Here is a 23,314-nt window from a genome sequence, read left to right as displayed (position 1 = left end):
TCGGTTACGTCCCGCGGGCGCCTTCCCCTTGGATGATTCCCGTGTGCCAAAACCAGGTCGTGTGTTCTTGGAAGTCTCTGCCCTCCCAGCGGGGAGCAAGGCTGGCCTGTCACATGTGGACACCGAGCCCCCCCACTTGTCTCTCTGGGTTGCTACCACTTGATGGGTGGGGAGACCGGGCCTGAGATAGATTCAGATGCCGGACCCCGATCCCACAGCTGGGAGGTGCCACAGCCACCCCTCAGCCCCTCCAGCAGCCCCCCACCCTTGCTGGTCTAGGCGGACAAGCAAGTGACACAACCATGTGTGTGGCATCTCTGTTGTGCCCTCACCACCTCCTGCACGTCTACCCGGTGACCACAGATTCCTTGAGCTCAGGGACCCCCTTGTATTCATCACTTCATCCGAGAGCGTTCTTACCATGGAATGGGGTATCCCCACACTTTTGCCAGATGAGTGACACACAAGTAGGGCAGAGCCTGTAAGTGTGCACTGTGTGCCACAGAGGTAAGTCCACGCGTGGGAGCCACACAAAGGCTCCAGCCCCGTCCGGGGGTCGTCGGGGACGATGAGGAGGGGACCCCCATCTGAATCTCAAAGGCTCATGTGCAGTCACCCCGGAGAAGAGGAGGGAGAAAGGGCATCTGTGGGCTTCAGGTCTCTGAGGCGGGTCCTAGGAGAGAGGAAGCCAGCCCCCAACCCAACTCCCAACTGTGCGTGGACACAGTCACAGAAGTCACCGGAGAGCAGATTTCAGGGAGGATATGTAAAAAGGGGATGATGGCCCCTCTCTGTCCTGGAGGGAATCAAACACAGCGGGCCCAAGGAGACAGGACAGCTCTACAGATGCTAAGCCACTTTTAGAAGCTTCCTCTCCTTTCCCTCAGGACAGGCGGACCCCCCTTCCTGTGTCCTCACTTCCCGCTCAGTGCCTCCGGCCCGCACAACCGGCGGTGTCCCCCGGGGGGCAGCAGAGGGTCGCGGCTGGAGGGGATTGGGGCCGTTCTCCTGCCAGAGCCCCGGGGAGCCCCTATGGGATTCTGATTTAAGCGCATTCCTAGTGTCTCCATCATCCGGATGTCCACCTTGAGACCTCCTGGGGCTATGTTGAGGCCCCAAGGGGATCTTTTGTATGATTCGATCCAAGAACGTCCTGGGCGTAAGCTGGCTTTGCAGGCAGGTGCACCTTGGCACACTGGGGGATCTATCCCTCTGCTCCGGCCTGGGGGTTCTGATCTGCACTCCCCATCTTCTGTGGTTGTGAGGCTACCTGGGAGGGGGGATGTGAAGGTCTGAGCCCCAGGCCCCGACACCAGTCAGTGGGTCACCAGCGCTGGTTCTCCCGCTCAGCCCCCCAGCGTGGCTTTAGGACTCGAGTCGGCAAAATGGGTCACAGAGCAGGACCTGATGGCAAAAAGACTTAAAACGTGCCACCGTTGTTCTGCCGGTTAAAGTTTTAAAAGGTGGGATCGGCCCACGTAGAATAACGCCGGCTGCCTTTTTGATTAGGAGGAGTACTGGGCAATGTTTGGACCCCCCCCCCCCCTTTCTGCCTCTTTTTTACTCTCTTCTCAAAGCAAATGTGTGCAGGTTGGTCTGTCTCCCTTGGTCCCAGAAAGGAGTCCCCGAGGCTGGCACACAGAGCAGGTGGACTCCTGGTCCGGCCAATAGGACAAGAAATGCCCAAACGTGCATGTGTGCGACGGGCACTCCTGGAAAGTGACTCCAGCCACGTTATCGGTGGCTCATGTCAGTGGCTAGGAACCCTTCCCAGCCACACCCCGCTGGGTGGTCCTGGCAGGCCCTTCTCCCTCCCTGGGCCTCAGTGTCCCTATGTGGAAAATGAGAGCTGGGAGGGGCGCCTGGGTGGCTCAGTCATTTGAGCCTCTGACTTCAGCTCAGGTCGTGATCTCACAGTCCTGAGTTCGAGCCCCGCATAGGGCTCACGGCTATCAGCGCAAAGCCCGCTTCGGATCCTCTGTCCCGCCTCTCTGCCCCTCCCCTGCTTGCGCTCTCACAAAAATAAATAAACATTAAAAAAAGAAAGAAAGAAAATGAGAGCTGGGTGACTCCATAGGTCCCGTCCGGCTCCAGCTTCCAATGATTCTAAAACTTGTGTGAAACTTGGTGGCTGCCTGTTTGGATTTTAAATTTTCCAATAAATAATTAAGGGATGCGATTACCTTGCTTTTTTTTTGGGGGGGAAAGGATGATTTTCAAAACCCCCAATGATGCTCTGATAGGTTCTACCTAATGAGCAGCATTCCTTCTTGAGCAAAACAGGTCATGAGTGAAGAAAGAGAAGTGTACTTTCAAAGTGACCTGTATAATTTTTCCTTTCCCTTGCCATCTGTTTTCGTGCTATTTTTTCCTTTTTGTTTTTTTTAATATTAGTTTATTTTTGAAGGAGAGAGAGAGAGAGAGTATGATCGGGGGGAAGGGGCAGAGAGAGGGGGAGACACAGAACCAGAAGCAGACTCCGGACTCTGAGCCGTCAGCACGGAGCCCGACGTGGGGGTCGAACCCACAAACCGCGAGATCGTGACGCGAGCCGAAGTCGGATGCTTAACCCACTGAGCCACCCAGGCGCCCTGTATTTTTTGTTTTCTTTTTTAAAGCAGACTCATTGAGGGGCGCCTGGGTGGCTCAGCCGGTTGAGCGTCCAACTTCGGCTCAGGTCATGATCTCGCGGTTTGTGGGTTTGAGCCCAGTGTTGGGCTCTGTGCTGACAGCTCGGAGCCTGGAGCCCGCTTCAGATTCTGTGTCTCCCTCTCTCTCTGCCCCTCCCCTGCTCATGCTCTGTCTCTCTCTGTCTTTCAAAAATGAATAAACATAAAAAACAATGAAAGCAGAGTCACTGAATGGCACAAAAGATTTTAAACAATGATCTCTTAGGAGACTGGGTGGGGATGGTGTTACGGGAGGGCTTCTGCATGTTGGCAGGTCTGGGTGACCTGTGACCCCAGGTGGAAACCCCTGATCCTTGTGGGCCCGCCATGTCCGGTGTTTGGTGGGAGCCACCGACCGTGACCATCGGAGGGTCCTTCCCTGTTTAGAAAGTGTCTTGGGGTGAAGAAAGCCACGTGTCCTCACCCAAAGCCACCCGGTCTGCCTGAATCAGCTGGGCGTTGGGGGGCACACTGGGGGGGGGTGTGCCAAGGCCTTCCGGAGGGTGAGGTCCCAGTGAGGTCAGCTTCTGAAGCTCACTTCCTGTCCTCTTTCTGAACCCCACCCCGGTGTGTTAGTTCTTGTGAAATGTGTCTCTGAATCCCAAACCACATGTCTTACATCTTTCTTTCTTTTCTTTCCCCCCCCACCTCATTTTCTTTTGGTCTTATTTTATAGTTTTTGTTCCTTTTTTTGTTTTTCTCACTAGCATTCATTCTGTGGCCTTGATGACGTCAGTGAGCAAAGAACTCGGGTTGGTATCCTTTCAATTTCACTGCTAAAAAACAAACAAACAAACAAACAAACAAAACACGATGGTTTTCTGAAAAGGCGAATTTCTCCCATTTCTGACCATCACATTCTTCCTTGGGCGATGAGGGCTCCGTGGAAGGTGGCCCGTGGAAGGTGGCCCGTGGCAGATTCCTCAGCTCTCTGGCTCCCTGGGGAAGGGGGGCCACCCGGGGGTCCCTGGCGAGTCCCATCCCCTGGGAGGGAGGTCGGGGGAGCTCTTTGTGGAGAAGGGACAATGGGACCTCATGGTTGCCCTGTTGTATCTCGTCTTTAGAAGGGGGGGCGGCGGTTGTGGTTTTTTTCCAAAGCGCCTTTCTCTTTTGGCTTTGCCTTCTGGTGCTCTCTGTTGCCTGTGGACCAGACCATAGTGGGCTTCTGGGGTCGGGGGTCTTCAGGAGCAGGAGACTGATGGGCAAGTCCATGACCCGCATACAAAATACCCAGGAAGCCCGTGTGAAGAGCCCCAGCTCCCTGCCCCTCCCCTGCCTCTGCCTGGTTTTCACCCCTGCGGGGACCTTGCATGAGCCATCCGGGCAAGGGGTCCGGCTCTGCCCTGCGTGTCCCCAGGGCCCAGATCTCACCCGAGTGCCTGCGTGGGCGCCCATGTCCCTCCCCGTTTTCTTCGTTCTTGAATGCCCCCTGGGTAGGGGGTCTGCCAGGGCCTCTAGGATCTGCCTCTGAATCTGGCCCAGGCCGAGAGCGCTGTGAGCTCTGGGGATGCCCGCAGGGCCCATCCGCTGCCCTGACCCCCAGGCTGAGCTCCCCTGCCAGGTCCTTCCCTGCCTGACGTTCTCATGGAAGCCCTGAGCCGCCCCCCCTGCACGCCAGGGCTTTGCCTGGGACCTTCTGTGTCCCAGGGCCTAGGGCTCGGCACGTGGTCGATGTTCGTGCAGTGTTTGTGCAGTGAGTAAAGGAATGATCCCAGGTCGCGTCGGATGGGGAGTGGGAGTAGCCAGGGTGGTGGGGGGACGTGCTGGAGGACAGGCCATCCGAGTCCCATTTCCTCCTCCCCTGCATTGTCCGCAGAGGTCCCTCAGTGGGCTCAGCTGGAGAGTTTAGGAGGGCAGTGGGGGCGGGGCGGGGGGCAGACAGGCCAGGGGCTTCTCCAAGCATTTGAACCCTTGACCTCTGCATCGTTTCAAATTATTTTTTTAATCTTACAGGATAGAAAAAGAGCTTATGGAATACATTGAGTCCCTGCGGCATCCCCAACCCCACTCACACCAAAATCCAACGGCAAAGCAAGCTCCTTCAAGCCAGAGACTGAAAACAGAATTCACGTGTACTTGACGAGAAGGCCTTTTGATCTACGGCTGGGTCCTGGCTGGGCCGAGCTGTAGGAGCCCCGAAGACGCTGGGGGTTTTGTCAAGCTCGGGGCCACATCCGAGCCCCCACTCTGGCACCATCAGAGCCCAAGGGGCAGAGACCTGAATACCAGGAAACTAAGTGCAATTACTGGAATCCAAGTCACTGGGGAGCCACTGCGCGGCCGGGGGCCAGGCCAGAGCCCTTGTCCCCGCACTGCATGCCTCCCCTGGACGCAGACTTCTGTACATATGTCTCCACGAACTGTGCTCCGTGTACCCGGAATCTGCCAGCCAAGTGACTTGCAAGTGTCCCTGTGATCTGAACCCGAAGTCAAGCCCCAGTCAGCAAAACCCTTCGAGAGCCCTGTGCAGCTGATCCAGCGGGTGGCCACCAGGGGGAGAGAGAGAGAGAGAGAGAGAGAGAGAGAGAGAGAGAGGGCGCGCGCGCGCAGGACTCTGACTAGGGGCAGGAGCCTTGCCCACTGTGGAGGGCGGATCCAAGGACCTCAGATGTCCAAGAAAGAAGCCACAGGCACCATCACTCTCCTGGATGGGACCCGGTGAAAGCCTCAGAGCATGACTGTCCCTGGAGCGAGGACAGAGAAGGTGGACGCCGTCCCCGACCACACCATGCCCCGCGCTGTCTCGCATCTTGGTTGTAATTTGCAAGACGCCGCCGAGGGAAGATGCCGGGAGGCGGAGTGTTGTGTGGAGCATCTGTGGGGGACGAGCCTCCCCCCGCATCGGTCTGACACCAGGGCGGCCCTCTCTCAGTTGTGGAGGAGGGAGCCCTTCCTGATCTTGGGGCCTCCGAATGGAACCTTCGGGCAGACGGCGCGCCCGGGACAGCCAAGGAGGCCAGGCAGCGGCTGCTGAGAGTCGGGCCCCGGAGGCAGAGCCCCCGAGGAGAGAAGTGACCTGGGGTGATGCTGTTCTTGTTGTTCTCGGTGGGGTGGGGGTGGGGGGGGGGGGCGCGAGCATCTCCAGAAGCCCCTGCTCACGTGACTGTTCTCTCCAACACGTCTGGAAGGAAGATGTGCGGAATTGGAGTCGATGAAGGGAAACAGGAGGCGGTGCAGGGGAAGGAAGGGAGGAGCAGTAGCGGGGACGGGTCGGTCCCAAGGACGGGACGATTGGCTGCTCTGTGGCTGCTGGGCTGCGAGAGCGAGCCTGTGATTTCTAGGAAGAAGAGCTTTTGGAGGAGACAGAAGTGACTGAAATTCGGGCCGCGGAGGGGATCAGCGGGGGAGCGGAAGGTTCTCAGAAGGGCAGACCCGAGGACGGAGAAGGCGGTGACCGTGAGCGCAGCAGGGGCGCCCCGGCCCGATGGGGAGGGATGTCCAGACCAAATCAAAGAACCGAGGGGGCTCTAAGCAAACACGCACAGGACAGCTGAGGAGAGACCGTTCTCTTTTGAGCACCCGCCGCTCCAGCCCCCACGACTTACCACCGTTCGGCGACCGAACGTGCACGAACTGGTGTCTTCGCGTGAAGACAGGCATCTGAGCATCCCAGGGAGCGATGGGAGTGGGGAACCGCGCAGGGAGTGCAAATGAACACACATCTGCTTTCCCCGGGGCCCAGGAAGTGCACAGAGCCCTTGCTTTGCTGGGTAGACAGAAGTCCAGGTGGTGCACACAGCTCTCTAGGAAGCGTTTCCATGGCACTGCCCACCCTCTCCCCGCTGCTGGAGCGTCCAGGGGCGTGGTCCTCACGCCCTCCTGTCCTCGTCCTTCTGTCTGCTCGGCTCTCCCGCTCAGACGACAGGACAGGAATGGCGTTGGCTTTGAAGTCAGACCCGTCTGGGTCTGCTCCCGGCCTGGCCCCTTTCCTCGCAGCCGACACGGGCAAAGCACTTGCTGTCCCGAGTCTTAACTCCTTCTGGGGGACGGGGGTGACGGTCCCCATGCAACGCCTCACCCCTGCTCTCTGTTGGGCATAACTAGACGGTTAGACCCGCAGGACTTCCGGACCCTGGTTCCCTCCCTGGCACTCGCCCTGCAAGGAGACCAAACAACCCGCGGGGGACCGGGAGCCGTTCTCTGAGACAGCTCAGGTGCGAGGGAATGAGACCACACAAGCAGGTATGGAGCGGCCCTGGCGGAAAGGCCCGAAGTCCCCAGTAGGCGCCAGTGTTTCTCGTGACAGTCCCGGGCATTGCTTCCGAGGTCCCTGCCCGGGACAGGCTCGGTTACCACAGCCCTTGAACTCGGGAGGGCCTCAGAGCTCTGGTGGCTCACGAGACGCATACCTAGACTGCAGCCGCGTCCCCCATCCCGGAAGGGGCTGTTGTGGCGGGTGTGACCTCGTAGCACAGCCCAAGTTCCATGCCCGTGTGGCTCCCAGGGCAGCAGAGCTCCGAGGTCGGCCGATCCCCGGGTCAGCGTCTCATGCAGAAAGGAGAAGGGCTGGGTCCACCCTTTCCCCCCCGCCCTCCTTGCAGATCTGTGGGCGGGATGAAGGGAGAACCGGGTCAAGTTCCTGGCATGTGATGAGGCCTCAATGCATGGTTTCCCACCCTTCACCCTAATTCCTCTGTGGCCGGCGGCCACCCGCGAGGAGCTGGGCAGAGAAGTCCAGGGGGCAGACCGTGTCCCCTCACTGTTCTGGCAGCGTGTGTGGGCCAGGAGACCGGCGGTGCAGGGTGACAAGCCCTCCCCGTTTGCCCGGGAGGTGGGACTTCCGGTTTTAAAGTGGGGGGAGTCGCAGGCAAGCCAGGACGCGAGGGTCCTCCTGGAGCACGAGGACTTGACCGCTGGCCCTACTTCACTCTGGGCCCAGATGCGCACGGGTGTGTTTTCCCTCCCCTGCGCACGCTGAGCCGGGCGCTGTGGCATGAGAAAGGCTGGGTGCGTGCTGCTTCTGGGTGCGGTTAGCTCATCCGGAAGCACCCCCGCACTGTCTGAGGCGCTGTGGGGGGTGGGGGGGCTGCAGGTGCACTGAGTGTGTGCACCCCGCCCCTTGTCAGGGGCCCTGGTTACCTTGGAGACACGAACGCTGTGCTCCAGCGTGAGCTCAGCACCCTTCTGAGCAAACTCATGATCTTTCCTCCCATCAGCCACTCCTGCCCCCTTTCTTCCCCGCCCTTGCATCCTGGAGGCTGAAAGCCTCAAGGTCTCTGGCTCCAGCATTTCCCTCGCCTCCCATAACCAGTATGTGACCGGTGGAACCCTGCCCGACTGTCCCGGTCCAAACAATGACCTGTTTGTCTCGGCCTATTTTCTCACATTTAGAAATGTGAGAAGCCTGCCCACTTGGGGGTGCTCCTCCCTGAGGTCATCGAAGCTCTCTGGGCTTCTGAAGACCCCAGACTCTGCCCCCCAGACTGTGCCCAGCAGTTAGGTAATTTGCCCAGGATTCTGTCAGAGAAGCCACAGAGATGGGATTCGAACCCAGGCAGTGTGGCCCGGGCACCTGAGGTCCGAGCTGGCCAACTGTATCCCCTCTTGGCCAATGCCTCGCCCTGCTGCCTCTGGCCACCCCGTGTCTGTCGGAAGCCCTCTGGGCCGCCCCAGCACACGGGTCCACTGTTGTGTGTGAAAACCAAAATGTATGAAAAACAAAACGTATGAAAAACAAAATCTGCCCCCAACCCGGAAAACGTCTCTACAGAGGTGAATAAGAAGGAAAGCACGTTTAGTATTGCATAAGCATCAGACCAGTGACGTGCATTATGGGCAATTCCGCTCAGAGGTTTGCAAAGACAGAAAGGAATCTCGCCCCTTTATGAGCCAAGCAGACACAGTCCATTGCACACGTGCCCTCAAGATAAACACTACTCAGGTCTCAAATCAGAGGACCAGACAGCACCGTCTTTAACGCACAAGTCCCCCTAAATCCACCTGGCCGTGGGGGTGACCCTCTGTGTTCCTTAATTTGCTTCATTCAAAGGAGAAGGAAACGTTTCTCATCTTTACGGCAGGCTGGTTTTGCAGTGTGGAGCCAGGCACCCACTGCAGTTAGGCCCCTCGCCTCCCACAGGATCTGGGAGGCAGGGTTCTATTATCCTTGGATGTTTACGTTCCAAAGCGATGGTCCCAGGGTCTTCAGAAAGACAACCCTGGGTGAGAAAGCTGCCAAAAAGCTTATTTAGCTTTCAAAAAGATTTACACATATTTCAAAGAGCCGAACAAAGCATATGCAAGTTTTCCTTAACGTTTATTTCTTTTTGTGAGAACCCAAGACAGAGGGGCAGAGAGAGGGGGAGACATGGAATCCGAAGCGGGCTCCAGGCTCCGAGCCGTCAGCACAGAGCCCGACGTGGGGCTCGAACTCACGAATCGTGACCTGAGCCGAAGTCGGACGCTTAACTGACCCACCCGGGTGCCCTACAAGTTTTCTAAAGTAAATGCTCCCGTAAATAAGGGCAGGGGGGAGTCCCTTCCATTATTTTAACAGGGGCAGTTAAGCCTGGTATTTTTTTTTTAATGTTATTTTTTGAAAAGGGGAGAGGAGGGGCAGAGAGAGAGGGAGACAGGGGATCCAAAGCAGGCTCCCAGCTGTCAGCACAGAGCCCGACGCGGGGCTCGAACTCACGAACCCTGAGACCGTGACCTGAGCCGAAGCCGGACGCTTAACAGACAGAGCCACCCGGGCGCCCCAAGCCTGGCATTTCCAGCTTGCACTTGCCCTTGCACTGCTCTGCATCAGGCTGAGCACACTGGCTGCTGCTTCCTCCTCAGGGTAAATCGGACCAGGCCCTCCCTGCCTCTAAACACCCCTGGGACACCCCGCTGCCCACAGGGAGATGCCTGAGTCTTTGTCCTGGAGCTCGAGGCCTGCACTGATACGGCCCCGGCTCACCTTCTGTCCTCTGCCCTCATTTCCCCTCCAAGTGCCCACGGGGCTGGCCACTCCCTTCACCTGTCCTGCCGATGCCGCGGGGCTTTGACCCCAAGGCTGCCTCCGCCTGCCGGAAGCCTGTGCTCAGGTCCGCCAGCTGGGGTCCTCCATTCCTGAGTCAACTGACCCGAGTCCTGAGTGGGCTCCCTCCCACAGGACATGCTTCTTCCCGTCGGGGCCTTGGTGCACTCCTTACCTCTCCAGTTTTGGATTTGGACCCGGTCTTGAATCCTGACTCCAGCACCTCCCATATGTGAGGCCTGGATGAGCTCCTCTACCTTCTGGAGCCTCTGTCTCATCGTCCACAAAATGGGCACGATGATGCCCACCTCCTAGGGTTACCGGGATGGTTGGGCCGGCTAGGGTGACGTGACCCAGAGCGCGGGCGATACCCGGAGCGGCGCTAGCCCCCCCATCCCCTCTGCCTGGCGAGCTCTAGGTCCCTGATTAGCGTTTGCTGTCCTCAGAGAGGAGGCATAGAACTTCATTCACCACTGAGAATTTATATTTCTGACGGTCCTGCCTGGAAATCTCGTTTTCTCTCTCTGTGCGCAGCATTAAGCGTTCAATTCCAGGTGACTTTTCCGCAACTTTGTCTCGCTTTGGGTGAGTTCTGGCATGCCAGCTTGTAAAACGAGAGGCGTTCATTCATATTGTATGATGTGTGTGCCAGTGAAACCCAAGGCCTCAGAAATACTCATAAATCATTCACCTGTTCTTGCCCTCCTCAAAGGGTGTTGTCCCACACAATCCGAAGGCACCGCGGCCTCCTGGAAATCTCCAGAAAGTCAGAGTCGCAGATCCACTTCATGGCATGAAGTCTTGACCCGTGAACTATGCACGCGATGGAGCCCGCAGCCAGAGGGCGGACTGAGAAAAGCTTCAGCTACGTCGTCAGAGCCCCCGGCAGCGATGGGTTTGATGAGATGAACGTTGACGTGAAGATCGACACGTGCTGGGTATTCCAGGACGTAGAGGACGGTGGTGAGGGGCCCGGCTGTCTTCCGGCAGCGGGAAGCCCAGACACGGATGCGGGCGTGCTCAGGAAGCAGCTGGAATCCTCAGAGCAGAAGCTGCTGGCAGCTGTGGACAGGCACGTGATGTCGGAGTCCAGGCTCAGAAGCAGGTAAATACGGCGTTTGCACCTCTTGTCTGTGTACTTAAGGAATCCGAGCCCCGTGACCGTGTTAGATCGGTGTGTCGAATCGTTTCTGTGGCCGGGGGCGCGGCCGGCCTATGCTACGCAGCCTGCCTGCTGCCTCTGCGACCCGCACGGGTCCCCGCTCCCTCCCGTCCTCTGCTCCGCGTCTCGGGCTGAGCCCGCAGTCTCCCGGGCTCCCAGCTCAGGCTTCCAAGTGGGTCCGGCCAACGGGAGCCACCGCGGGGAGCCACCCTCTCCGGGTGACATCTTGGGCCAGCGGTGCCTCAGCCATGCCCGGGGTTCCTCTGCGGTCCTCCCCTGCCTGTGGCCCAGCGTCCCTGCTTCCTCCTCGTGTGTCCTTCGGGGGACGCAGGGGTCGGAGTGGCTCCTGCCGGTTGCTTATCTCTCCGTGGTCTGGCGCGTCTGGCCTTTTAGCTCTTCCGTCACCTTCGCAGCAGACTCCCTGCACTTGTCCCTCGCTGCTGACCTCCGGGGGTGGGCTCTGTTTCCCTGATGGAGCCAACGTGGTCTGGAGGTTGGGCATGCGAGCCCGGCTCCTTCTCAAGGCCCGTGCTCTTTCCTGACCAGTTTCTGACACCGAGGCCCGCAGAGTGAGGCGGGGTCCTGCGTGCATATCAGGGGAGACACCTGGAAACGCAGGACAGCAGTGGCTGGGCTCCACTCTGACGGGTTCACCGAGATCCCAGCGGCCAAGTGCGTTGAATTTGTCTGGGACGTCACCATTTTCTTGTCTTTTCCTTCCTTTTAATAAAGGCGAGTTGTTCAATGTGTATTTACACGTGATTTCCTTTTTGTTTCCTCTCTGTAGAGCTTTTTACGTGGAGAAACTCACGTCTCAGAAAGATTGGCTTGGTACTCTGTGTGACTGTCCACTCATTCATTCATTCATTCATTCATTTGCTCACCCATGATTCTACTGCCTGCACTCGCCCAGCCAAGAGTCATGTGCTAAGTTATGGTAGTTTGCTCAGGCTGCTCTGAGAAAGTACCACAGACTGGGGGGCTTAACGGAGTCTGGGAGTCCAAGTTCAAGGTACAGGCAGGTTTGGTTCCTTCTGAGGACTCTCCCTGCGTCCTCACATGGTCATTCCTCTCGTGTCTGTGTCCTAATCCCCTAGTCTTATGAGGACACCAGTCAGACTGGATCAGGGCCCAGCCATATGACCTCATTTTAACTCAGTTACCTCTGTAAAGACGCTGTCTCCAAATACGGTCACTGTCTGAGGTCCTCAAATTCAACATACGAATTTGAGGGGGACGCAGATCAGCCCATAATATAAGCCCTGGGGGTTGAGACCCAGGGAAGGTAGGGCCCCGGCCCTGGAGAGAGTGTAACCCACACACGGTGTGGATTCAGATCTTTCTCCAGAAAGATGGGCAGTGAAAGCCAGAAAGTCACTGAGCCTGTGGAAAACGGTGGGAAAGCGTGTGCCAAAGGAGATCCCTCCATGCAAGGGAGAGACCAGGAGCCCTGGGGGCACCATGAGCGATGCAGAGGAGGGGGCCTCTGCGGCTGGGGCCTGGGGTGAGGCCATCCTGGAGGAGGCATCCTGGACCTGCCTGTGTGTAATGCAGGACACGTCCTCTGTGCTCCGAAGGTGGGCCGCACCATCCTGCAGGTGCGGGGGACCAGAGGCTGGGGAGGGCGAACCACCTTTATCCAGGGTCACTGAGAGCTGCAGCTGGGGGTCGAACGCACCGTGGGTTTCATCTTGCTAGGGTACGGTTAAGGTTGGTCTTTGGACTTCACTTGGAGGACAGAGCTAAAATTAAACAGCATTTATTATAAAAATAATGAAGCGTTGTTAGAAATTTGAGGAAGAAGAGCCCCTCCTATCTTTATTACCACATCAGTGTTGCCTGTTCATTTCCAACCAAACTGCAACAAAAGTAACAGAAGCTAGCCGCTGAGTGCTTACTCTGTTCCAGGCACTGTTAAATCGCCTCTATTTAATCCTTACGACGACACCCAAAATGAGGTGATAATGTTATCCTCCATTTATAGATGGGGAAAGGAAGGTGTGGGGTAGTTAAGTGACTTCTCCACAGTCACTCCCATCCAGCCACGTGGTGGTGGGGGGTGGGACTGGGACTTGAACCCCAGTGGCCCCGCCCAGGGTGGTAATAGCAGCCGGGGGGGGGGCGCAATTTCTCGTGGTGCCCCTGGTTTCATAGCAAGCAGTCTGCAGCTCTGCGTAGTGATATTTGCGTAACTGGTCGCCAGCGGAAAATGGCACCTCATTGTCTATTTCGTATTCGTGGGCGTGTTTGTTTCCAAGGGCTGCTGAAACAAATTTCTAGAAACCTGGTGGCTTAAGGCAACACACAGGGATGCTCTGACAGTTCTGGAGGCTGAAGCCCTACAGCGACAACCCCGGGGGCCAACGTCAAGGCGTGGGGAGAGCCATGGGGGAATCTGCTCCCTCCTCGTTTCCAGCATCCACAGCTGCATTCCTTGGCCCCCGGCACCTCCCCCCACCCACAGAGTCAGCCGATTAGCGGCTAGCTTCAGGGGTCACCTGGGAATCTCCCTCTGCTTCCCTACTGCAAGGACAGACACCTGTGACGGCAACCAGGGCCCACCCAGATGGTGTCCAGGCCTTTCACGTCATCACAGCTACAGTCTCTTGCCTTTCAAGCCATGTTCATGGGTGCCGGGGATTAGAGCCCGGATATATTGCGGGGCCAGTATTCAGCCTGCCATGGTGAGATTAGTCATTTTCTGCTTCAAGTGTGGGGATAATACCAGAGTTAAATATTGTCTCATTTTTAGTGTTCTGGGTCGATCTCAAAAAATGGAAAGAGAGGCTTTTCTGATCCCTTTCAGATATCACATTTAAAACACATTTTTTAATGTTTTATTTATTTTTGAGAGAGAGAGAGAGGGAGAAGGAGGGAGGGGCAGAAAGATAGAGGGGGACACAGAATCGGAAGCAGGCTCCAGGCTCCGAGCTCTCAGCACAAAGCCGGGCACGGGGGTCAAACTCACAAACTGCGAGATCGTGACCTGAGCCGAAGTTGGAGGCTTAACCGACTGAGCCACCCGGGCGCCCCCATATCACTACATTTTATAAGCAATCGAGTGCTCGGCCTGACTCTGACTGATTAACCTGGGGCCATTCCTGGGGTTCGGTTTGGAAGGAACCTGATTACAATCCATACAAGGGGCGCACCCTCTTCCGTCGCTTACAAGAGCCTTCCCCAGGGCCTCAGGGCAGGAGAGGGGGCTCTTGTCCTCATTAGGAATAATAATGCATCATTTCATTTCTTCACAATAACCCTTCTGAGCCAGGCACAAGTACCTCTGTCTTACAGATGCAGAGACTGTGGGTCACGGTGGGGAACAATCCCAGGTGAGGCCCCATGGCTGGTCAGCGGCCGGGTCAGGGAGCAAAGCGGGGTCCTCCCCCGGGAGCACAGAGTCTGTCCTAGCGGAGCAGGCCGCCCTGTGTGGCGTGGGCCGAGGAGTGAAGGTTGCACAGGTGTGGGCTGTGAACACACTTCCCACGTGTTGCCTGGATTTCTGTCATAGAGGGGAGAGTGGCACATTAAGGGGACTTGGAAGCCAGGCACGAACAGGAGATGGGCAGTCTTTGTGGTTCCTGGGGTCCCAGCGGGACCAGCCTGTCCCCTTGGGTTTCTCTCCATTCTCCTGTGCACCTCCTCCGGACGGAGCTGGGGTCAGGGCTCACATCCGGCCTGCGATACAAGTTCCACATTTTTCCCCAGGATGATAAGAAAAGGCTTCCTGTGGCTGAGCCGTCCCTAATTATTAGGCCGTTTCCACCTTCTCTCTGTTGTAAGTAATACAGGATGAATGATTTCAATTGCAGAAAACTTTTTCTGAATTTCATTCATTTCCTCGGAAGAGATTTGAAAGGTTATAGCTCATGCGGGGGTCAACAGAGTGCAGGGTTAAAAAAGCATGAGTTCAGGAGTCAGACAGACTGGGCTCTGGGATGCTGTGTGACCTCGGGCAAGTTGCCCGGCCTCTCTGATCCTCCCTTTTCTTGAGGGTGAAGTAGGGGTAAGGCTGCTACTTACCCCTACTGCAGGCTGCTAACGTAGCATGGACTGACACGACACAGACAAAGCTCTTAGGCCACATGGCACAGCCCTTCTTTGTTGGTGTCGACTGAACTTGGGATTACGGGCTCAGGGATGAGAACGCGTTTAAGACTCTCGATGCATGGTGCCGTATTGTTCGACAGATATCTTGCAAGCGTTCCAGATCATCTTAAATAGTGCGAATGTTTCGCACAGTGTGATATTGTCAGAATATCAAACTGGCCCAATGACCAAAAAAAAAAAAAAAAAGCAAAACCCATAAAAACCCCACAGAGGTTGGCCCCAGGGTCTGTGAAACTCCCCGGCCACACTTGCACCCTGAGTAAGCATCTTCCCGCTTCAATGCCGCAGAATCCAGGAGCTAGAGCTGTCGGAGAGACAGCTCCTCCAGAGTGTGGACCAGCTGAACGCCCGCGTGTTGCAGGAAAGGAGCGACGCTGCCCGGGCCCAGGAGAAGCTCCAAGCCCTGCGGGACGAGCTTGCCAGCCAGGTACCCTCTCCTCCCCCTTGTTTCCGCTACTGGTTTCTCCATCCAGCAGGGTGACCCCATGTGCTTGGATTGCAACGGTGCAGGCGGGAGCTGCAGGGCCTGGGGCAGGGTCACGTGGTCTCTCTGGGCCTCAGCAGGCCCCATCTGTAAAGCGGGATCGCCGTCCTGCCCTGCCAGCCTCACAGAGGTCCTGGCTGGGATCTGCGGGGAGCAGGGGGCTGGCGAAAGCACTGGGTGACGTGCAGGGGCCGCGCACGCACCGGGAGCTTTGGCCTCAAGTTCGTTTCTGTGGCCCTTGTAACTGACTTCGGGGAAGCCGGCTCTGGCCTGGGGACAAGCGGGTGATGACTGATGCAGGGTCCCCGGCCTCAGGAGCTGGCACGCAGGTGGGGACGCAGATAGGAAACAGGTAACGCCCAAACCGGGCGCCAGGTGCCAGGAGGAGGGTGCAGGCACGGTGTGGGTGCATGGGGTGGGGGCGGGAGGAAGCTACAGGAAGCCATCTGACCTGGCCCTTGTGGGAAGGGCACGTGGAGCGTGGGGAACAGCCTGTGCGCAGGCACAGAAGTGCAGAGCGCGTACCGGGGCCGGAGCAGAGGGCGTGGGCACGGGAGAGGGCGCTGGTGAGACAGGAGGGTTCCAGAAGGGCCAGGGTGTGAACCAAACATTGACTGCAGTGAGGAGCAGGCTCTAGGAAACTTTAGCAGGAGAGGCTCAGGACGGGGTTTGGGGGAAATTATTCTAGATGCGTGGGGGACAGAGATGGTGGAGGCAGAGAGACAGGTTGGTGCGTGGGACAAACAGTCGGTGGTTAAGGGGGTGGGCTCCAGAGGCAGGCAGCTGGTGCCAAGCCCTGGCTCTGCCACTCACTGGCTGCGATTTCTGGGCCTCAGTTTCCTCATCTGTGAAATGGGAATGATTATAGGACCAACCCTCTTGGACTGTCGTGTGGGTTAAGAGAGTCGGCACGCGTTAAACACTGACAACAGTCACAGTAAATAACAGCGGCTCCTTTCATGAATATTAATTAGCCTTTCTCGAAATATTCCGGGGGCGATGATGAAGGCTGGAGGGCAGGGCACGTGAGGAAATACTGCAGAGGCAGAAATGAAGGCCTTCCAGGACAGCCACAGGGGGCTCTCAAAGAGGCTGTTTCCGCTGATTGCCGCTTACGGCCCAGCAGCGTGGTGGGAAACCAGTTCCCAAAACGGGATCGACTAGAAAATAAGAAAGGGCGCGACGTGTGTAAGGAGGACGGCTGTTTGGTGAGACTTCTGTTTCAGTGGCACACGTGTGCGTGGAAAGGGGCAAGCTGTGAAAGCGTGGGGAGCCGTCACAAAAGCGTGCAAAGCCCCGATGTCGGCCTTCACGGAGACAGACGTGGAGCACGAAAAGATAAGGGGTTCAGTTGAGCTGAAATTCGCCTTCGAAATGCCAGGGAGACATACGAGTGGCAGTTTTTGCTTTGCCCTCTGCGTTGAACTTGGGTGCAGAAAGTACAGTGGATTGCCCGTCTCAGCTCCTAGCACGCCGTCACTCACGTGAAAGGTAGTGCGCTGTGTGGGTTCCCAGCAGGAAGGATGCCACCTCCCCGTGGAAAATACTTCAATAAATATGCTTGGGGCCGTGCCCGATATACATGTAGGTTTTCCAAGACGAGTCAGCCACAGCCCTGCAGTCACGAGTCGTTCCCAGTGTGACGGGAGACAGAGGACGAGGGTGACAAGCAGGGACAGTGCTGTCAGGGGGCTCGGAGGCACCGCAGGACCAGCAGTTGTGTGGGACGCAAGCCTTTTCTACACGCATCTCCTTATTACCGTCTCCTGTAACCCGTATGCTCCTGGGGAGACCGGTCAGGAGCCCCACTTCCAGATGAGGGGCACAAAGTCAGAGTGGTACAGGTGCTCTGCTCGGGGACCCTCCGAGATTGCCTGCCCCAGCTACCACCCAGCCCAGCCCCCCTAACCCCGAACCTCTCCCCAGAGATGCCCACACTTCGGAGCAAGTTTTGTAGGCGTGCGTGCACGAGTTCTCTGTGCTCTTTATGCCCAATATGGGCCAAATGGCAGTTTTGTCCTGTTGCGTCAATGTTCCCAGGAAGCATTTGCGTGCAAAACCATCTCATTTCTGTAGTGACCTGTGGTCCTTCTGAAAGCCCATAAAGGCAGACCCATCTAGGGGATAACGTACCGCCGATTACGGGATAGCTGGGGACAGTTTTCCTCCCGGGGAATCGGACTCCAGGTTTCTCTGCCCCACGTCCCCCAAACCAAGCTGTCGAACAAAGCGTGCCAAGCGGTCCCCAGGTTTCGTCTTCCGCACACGCTCAGTTCTGTCTTCCACCAGATCTCCCTGCCGACAGCAGGCACGGGTGGCTGAGAGAGAGCTTCACATAGAAATAGTTTGACCCCTTGTGATCGATTCATTCTGGAAACTGGGCCAGGACTCGCGGGTGACTCCCGTGACCCAGTGGTTGGGTCACCCCAGTCCAGCTCACAGCTCAAGGGCCCGGAGGGAGGCTAGGTCTAAGAACAGAGAGAGCTGTGTTCTCCAGACCTTTCAGATACGCAGAGGTTGGAATCCTGGCTGTGGAGACTGATGATGAAACAAGCCACTTATGAGCATCCCAAGGGGGGGAGTAACCGTACCTAGTTCTTGGGGGGTATTCCCAATACGGCTGCTGTGGTTTGTCTCAGCAACCAGAAGCCAGGGCTGGCTGACCTCTGCAGGGCCAGGCATGAACGCTTGAGGGGTATGGAAATGGAGAGATGTGGGAGGTCCTGGGTACAAGCGGGGAAACCCAGGCGGGTCCAGGAGGCAGCTCTTTATAAAGTGGTGCCGAGGTATTCGCTACTGGAACCACCAGTGCGGGCCTCCCTGTGCACACCAGCTGATGCCCACCCGGCCCAGTGCACAGTTTCCTTCCAAGCACCACCGGGGAGCTCACGGTGTGCGGGGCTGACTTCCTGACGCCCTCACTCCACCGCCAACTTGTAGGTTCTGGAGAAGGAGCGCGCGGCCAGGCGGCAGCGGTGGCGGCTGCGGCGGCTGCGGGAGCGGCTGCGGCGCAAGGACGAGGCGCTGGGGCGGCAGGCGGCGGCCCTGGAGCGCTGCCGAGGGACACAGCGGCGCCAGCTGGCCCTGGTGCGCGAGCAGGAGCGCGGCCTGCGGGAGCAGGTGCGGCGGCTGGAGCGGGACGTGCGGCGCCTCTGTCACGCGGCCGGCCTCCTGCTGGCGGAGCTGGACGCCCCGGCCGCGCGCGGCCCCCGCGCCCTCGGCCCGGCCGGCCCCGGTGGGGAGGCCGAGGAGCTGCGCGCCCTGCAGGCGCGCGCCGAGCGCGGCGAGCGCGAGCGGGACGAAGCGGCGCGCCGGTTGCGGGAGCAGCGCGCCACGGAACGCCGGCTCCGCGGGCAGCTGGAGGATCTTCGCTGCTGCATCTACGAGCTCAAGCTGTCGGAGATCGGCCTGCAGGGCCAGGTGGAGGACCTCGCCCAGCAAAACCGCAGCCTGCGAGAGGAGCTGGGGGCCCAAGCCCCCGGGGAGAGCGCGCGCAGCCCTGCCTCTGCCGGTCAGTGCAGCCCGGTAAGTGGCCGCAACCCAAGGCACCAGTGAGTTTTCTGATTTCTCTTTCTCCTACAGCCCCTTGCAAGTCACCAGCGTCTCCGTCCCCCAGTTTTCCTCTTCATCCACTCATCCAGCCTCACCAGCCCCATCCATCCATCCATCCATCCACCCACCCATCCATCTACCCATCCACCCACCCACCCACCCATCCATCCACCCACCCATCCACCACCCATCCACCCATCCATCCATCCATCCATCCACCCATCCACCCATCCACCCATCCATCTACCCATCCTCCATCCATCCATCCATCCACCCACCCCCACCCATCCACCCATCCACCTACCCATCCATCCATCCATCCATCCATCCATCCACTCACTCACCCACCCACCCATCCATCCACCCACCCATCCATCCACCCATCCCCCCCCATCCATCCCCCCCCCATTCCACACCACCCACCCATCCACCCATCCATCCATCCACCCATCCATCCATCCATCCATCCACCCATCCTCCATCCATCCATCCATCCACCCACCCATCCACCCATCCACCCATCCACCCATCCATCTATCCATCCATCCATCCATCCATCCATCCATCCATCCACTCACCTATCCACCCATCCACCCATCCACCCATTCACCCATCCACCCACTCCCATCCACCATCCACCCATCCACCCATCCATCCATCCATCCATCCATCCATCCATCCATCCATCCATCCATCCACCCACCCATCCATCCACCCATCCCCCCATCCATCCACCCATCCATCCATCCATCCTCCCTCCATCCATCCACCCACCCCTCCATCCATCCATCCATCCACCCATCCATCCATCCTTCATTCAATCAGTCCATCTGACCCACCCATCTGCATAGCCGTCACGCACCTTCACCCGCCCGTTCTTCAGCACAGCCACCTCACGCCCATCTGTCCACCTTCTCGTCCACCCATCCACCAGTTCACCCATGTGCCTGCACATCCATCCATCTGCTTGTCTACCCATGCCCATCATCTCATTCAACCCACCATCTGGCTGTCCGCCTCTCCATCCGCCACTCTACTGGGAGCCAGCTACCCCTCATCCCTCATCATCTGTTTCCCTCCTGTCCATCCAGCTGTCCAGCTGTTAACAAGACCCGGCGTGTGCCATGCCCTGGCCACATGAGTCGCTTGGGTGTGCATGTTATGTAACTGCCACATGCCCGTAAGGTCTTCCTTCTGAAGATGATGACCCCCTCTCCCTCCTCCCACACAACTCCAAAGGTGGGGACGGTTCCCTGGTGGCGAGTGCCGTCCATGTTTCTTCAGTTCTCCTTCCTTAGACTGTGAGCTCCTTGAGGGCAGGGCCCAGGTCCGGGGGCTCTTTGGAGCCTCGGTCGAGCATCATCACCCAGGGGGTCCCCAGGACTATGCACACAGGGTTGCGTCCCTTTCTGGTTCTCTTAATGACTAGCTGTGTGACCTTGGGCGAACTTCTTACGATCTGCAAACAAGAGCAGATTGGACATTGATTCTTTCATTTGACTGACAGTAGAGTAAAAGCTCACGTTTAACCTATTCCTGCCCTGTGTTCTGCACCCTCCTGGGGGTTTTTCAAAGGCATTATTTTCATTCAGTGCTCAAGAAGGCTGTGAGGTGGGTACTAATGGTATCCCCACTCCACATAGAGGATACTGAGGTTCAGAGAGGCAGTGCATCGATCTGTTGTCACACAGCTAGTGGGAAGCGGACCTCGGGCCCGATCCAGGTTTGATGGGAGTCCAGAGTGCTCTGTTCCTCCTGCACCAGCCTGCCTCCCTGGCAGGGAGAGTTAACTCAGCTCCTTACAAGAGCTCCGGATCCTGCCTCCCTCCAAATTACATCTAAGGAAAAATCAGTGAGCAACCTTACCGAAAGAAGATCACTCGTTAAACAAGCTAACACACACACACACACACACACACACACACACACACAGAATCCACTTTTTCTTTGGATAAGATAAATCTCTTTCAAATTAACTAGACCTTTAAATGTGCTATGTTTTCTCAGGGAATGAAGGGCAGCCCGCTTGGCTCATTTTAATAATGAGTTTCTCTGTGGTCATTTTTTAAAAAAGAAAATAGCAACCCTCTGCCCCTGTTTTCTCTCTTCTGTGTGGTCTATTCATTCTTCCTCTATTATATTCGCCAGATAAAAGGAAAGAAGTGTACATTTTTATATTGGCACCTTATTGTAATTCTGGAACATAAATCGTGTCTGGACGGAAATTGTCATTTATCGGAGCTGCCACGAACACAGTGGTTGAGACAGCAGTTCTGGAACTTGACCTCCAAAGTCAGGGCGGTGGCAGGATTCATGGGCTTCTGAGGCCGTGAGGGACGGTCTGTTCGAGCCCCTCTCCTGGGCTGGTGGGTGCTGTCTTCCCTCTGTGCTTTGACGGCATATCTCCCCTCTCTGTCTGTCTCTGTGCCCAAACGTCCCCCTTTTTAAGAACACCAGTCACGCTAATGGACCTCATAGTAACTGGTTGCATCTGCAAAGACCTCCCTACCGCCATGTCCAAAATCAGGTCACATTCTGAGATACTGGAGATGAAGGCTTTAACTTGGGAATTTGGGGGACACAATTCAATCCATAACAAGTACCCCTCTGGACAAACAGTCGTGAAGACCCGCGAGGTGGCAGGGACACGGGCTGCATGGCCAGCTTTGCCTGGGTGGATACTGACAATGGCATCTTCATGCCATGTGCGATTTTCCGTGCTCTTTAGCTGTCACTCGTCTAGTCCATCTGAGGAAGGAGGCACTATTTTGTCCTTATTTCACAGATGAGGAAGTGAGGGCACGGAGAGGCCATAACCTCATAGTAGGGTCACGGACATGCTAAGTAGTGGGGCAGGAGCTGTGCCTCCTTGGACTTTTGAGTGCCATGCTCTGCCCTCCAGCACTTACTGGTCGGTGGCATAGTAGTCAGTACTAATGGGTGTCCCGTTGGTGCCTCCGCCTGGCTTGGGCTCAGGACAGGGGCTGGGAAAGTTCCTATGACGATTCCCTGCCTGCACAGGATGACGAGACCTCGTAGGTGGAGGGGGTGGGGCTGAGGAAGGGGCCTGACGGTCAGTCTGTGGGTCCCTGCTGGGGACCCTGGCATTTAAAATAGGGGCTGGGGTTGCCTGGGTGGCTCAGTCGGTTGAACTGATTCTTGGTTTGGGTTCAGGTCACGATCTCACGGTTTGTGGGTTCCAGCCCTGTGTCAGGCTCTGTGCTGGCAGCTTGGAGCCTGCTTGGGATTCTGTTTCCCTCTCTCTCTGCCCCTCCCTGCTCTCTCTCTCTCTCTCTCTCTCTCTTTCAAAAGAAGTAAATAAATATTTTTTAAAAAAGAATATGGGCCGGACCCAGGGCCACAGGCTGTGACAGTCTGCTGGGGTCTGTCTTATTCTCAGAGGGCAGTGCCAGCCCCGACTTGGGGCATTTTGGGGTCAAAAATGGCCGTCTGGAGAGGGCTCCTGGGGAGGCATAAAATGCCAGCCAGGTACCAGCTTTCAGGGGAGTATAGCTGAGGTTTAAAATTTCAGTGCTAGAACCTACTGATAACAAAACTGCCCAGCCACACGTCGACCTTCAGGGTCTCAGTGGAGAATTGTATCAAGTTCAGCGGCCCGTGGCGGCACTCCTACAGGATTGTAGGCAGAGTTCTGAGAACATGGCACGCGTGTGTGGTTTCCGGAAGCCGACAGTATGTTTCCAAAGGGGTTGGAGGCCGGGGGGGGGGTGCTAAGAGCTATAGCCAGGTGTTCAGCACCTTTGTCTGCATAGGCATGGTAAGCCCCAAATAATCTCCTTTTGTAAACCTCCTGGCTCCTGTCACTCTGGGATCAAGTTCAACCTCCTACCCATGGCCTTCAAGGTGCCCACACTCTAGGCTGGGCTCCTCCAGGCTTATTGCCCACTAGCCCCCCACCCCCACCCTGTCCTGGCCGCACTGAACTCCTGCAGGCCCCTGAATGCTGCAGGCTCTTGCAGCCTGCAGCCTTCCCTGTGTCTAGAAGCTTCTGCAGCCTGCAGCCTTCCCTGTGTCTAGAAGCTTCTGCAGCCTGCAGCCTTCCCTGTGTCTAGAAGCTTCTGCAGCCTGCAGCCTTCCCTGTGTCTAGAAGCTTCTGCAGCCTGCAGCCTTCCCTGTGTCTAGAAGCTTCTGCATCCTGTAGCCTTCCCTGCTTCTGGAAGCTCCTACCACCTGCTCTCCTCGGCTGCTCTAAAAACCCTTGCTACCCTCTCTCCATTCAGTGGGAATACCACTTCCTCCAAGAAGACTTTCCTGACCTCCAGCTCATTCGCTCCTCAGTGCCCCTGTAGTGCCATGACCCACTTCTGGAGGCCCTAATTCTCTCTGTGCAGGGCCTGGCTGGTGTTTGCTCCTCG

The 23,314-nt window shown here is 57.2% G+C and overlaps 2 protein-coding genes across 3 annotated transcripts in view; both read left to right on the top strand.

Moving 5' to 3' along the window:
• Positions 1–5,685, top strand: part of JAKMIP1 (janus kinase and microtubule interacting protein 1) — a 136,061-nt gene extending 130,376 nt beyond the window's left edge. For both annotated transcript variants that reach the window (XM_030314237.1, XM_032593015.1), the window contains exons 21-22: positions 3,377–3,421; positions 4,623–5,685. In XM_030314237.1, the coding sequence (XP_030170097.1) occupies positions 3,377–3,421; positions 4,623–4,652 (75 nt within the window). In that variant the 3' untranslated portion in view covers positions 4,653–5,685. The remainder of the gene's footprint in view (positions 1–3,376; positions 3,422–4,622) is intronic.
• Positions 5,686–5,692: 7 nt separating this feature from the next.
• CB1H4orf50 (chromosome B1 C4orf50 homolog) overlaps positions 5,693–23,314 on the top strand; it is a 52,851-nt gene continuing 35,229 nt past the window's right edge. The window contains exons 1-5 of the mRNA XM_032593083.1: positions 5,693–6,851; positions 10,343–10,735; positions 15,191–15,329; positions 18,327–18,937; positions 22,521–22,578. Coding sequence (XP_032448974.1) covers positions 10,446–10,735; positions 15,191–15,329; positions 18,327–18,937; positions 22,521–22,578 — 1,098 coding nt within the window. The 5' untranslated portion in view covers positions 5,693–6,851; positions 10,343–10,445. The remainder of the gene's footprint in view (positions 6,852–10,342; positions 10,736–15,190; positions 15,330–18,326; positions 18,938–22,520; positions 22,579–23,314) is intronic.

This window comes from Lynx canadensis, chromosome B1 (genome assembly GCF_007474595.2).
Source record: "Lynx canadensis isolate LIC74 chromosome B1, mLynCan4.pri.v2, whole genome shotgun sequence".
NCBI lineage: Eukaryota > Metazoa > Chordata > Mammalia > Carnivora > Felidae > Lynx > Lynx canadensis.
Note: the sequence above shows the minus strand (reverse complement) of the source record. Positions and strands in the feature narration are given on the sequence as shown.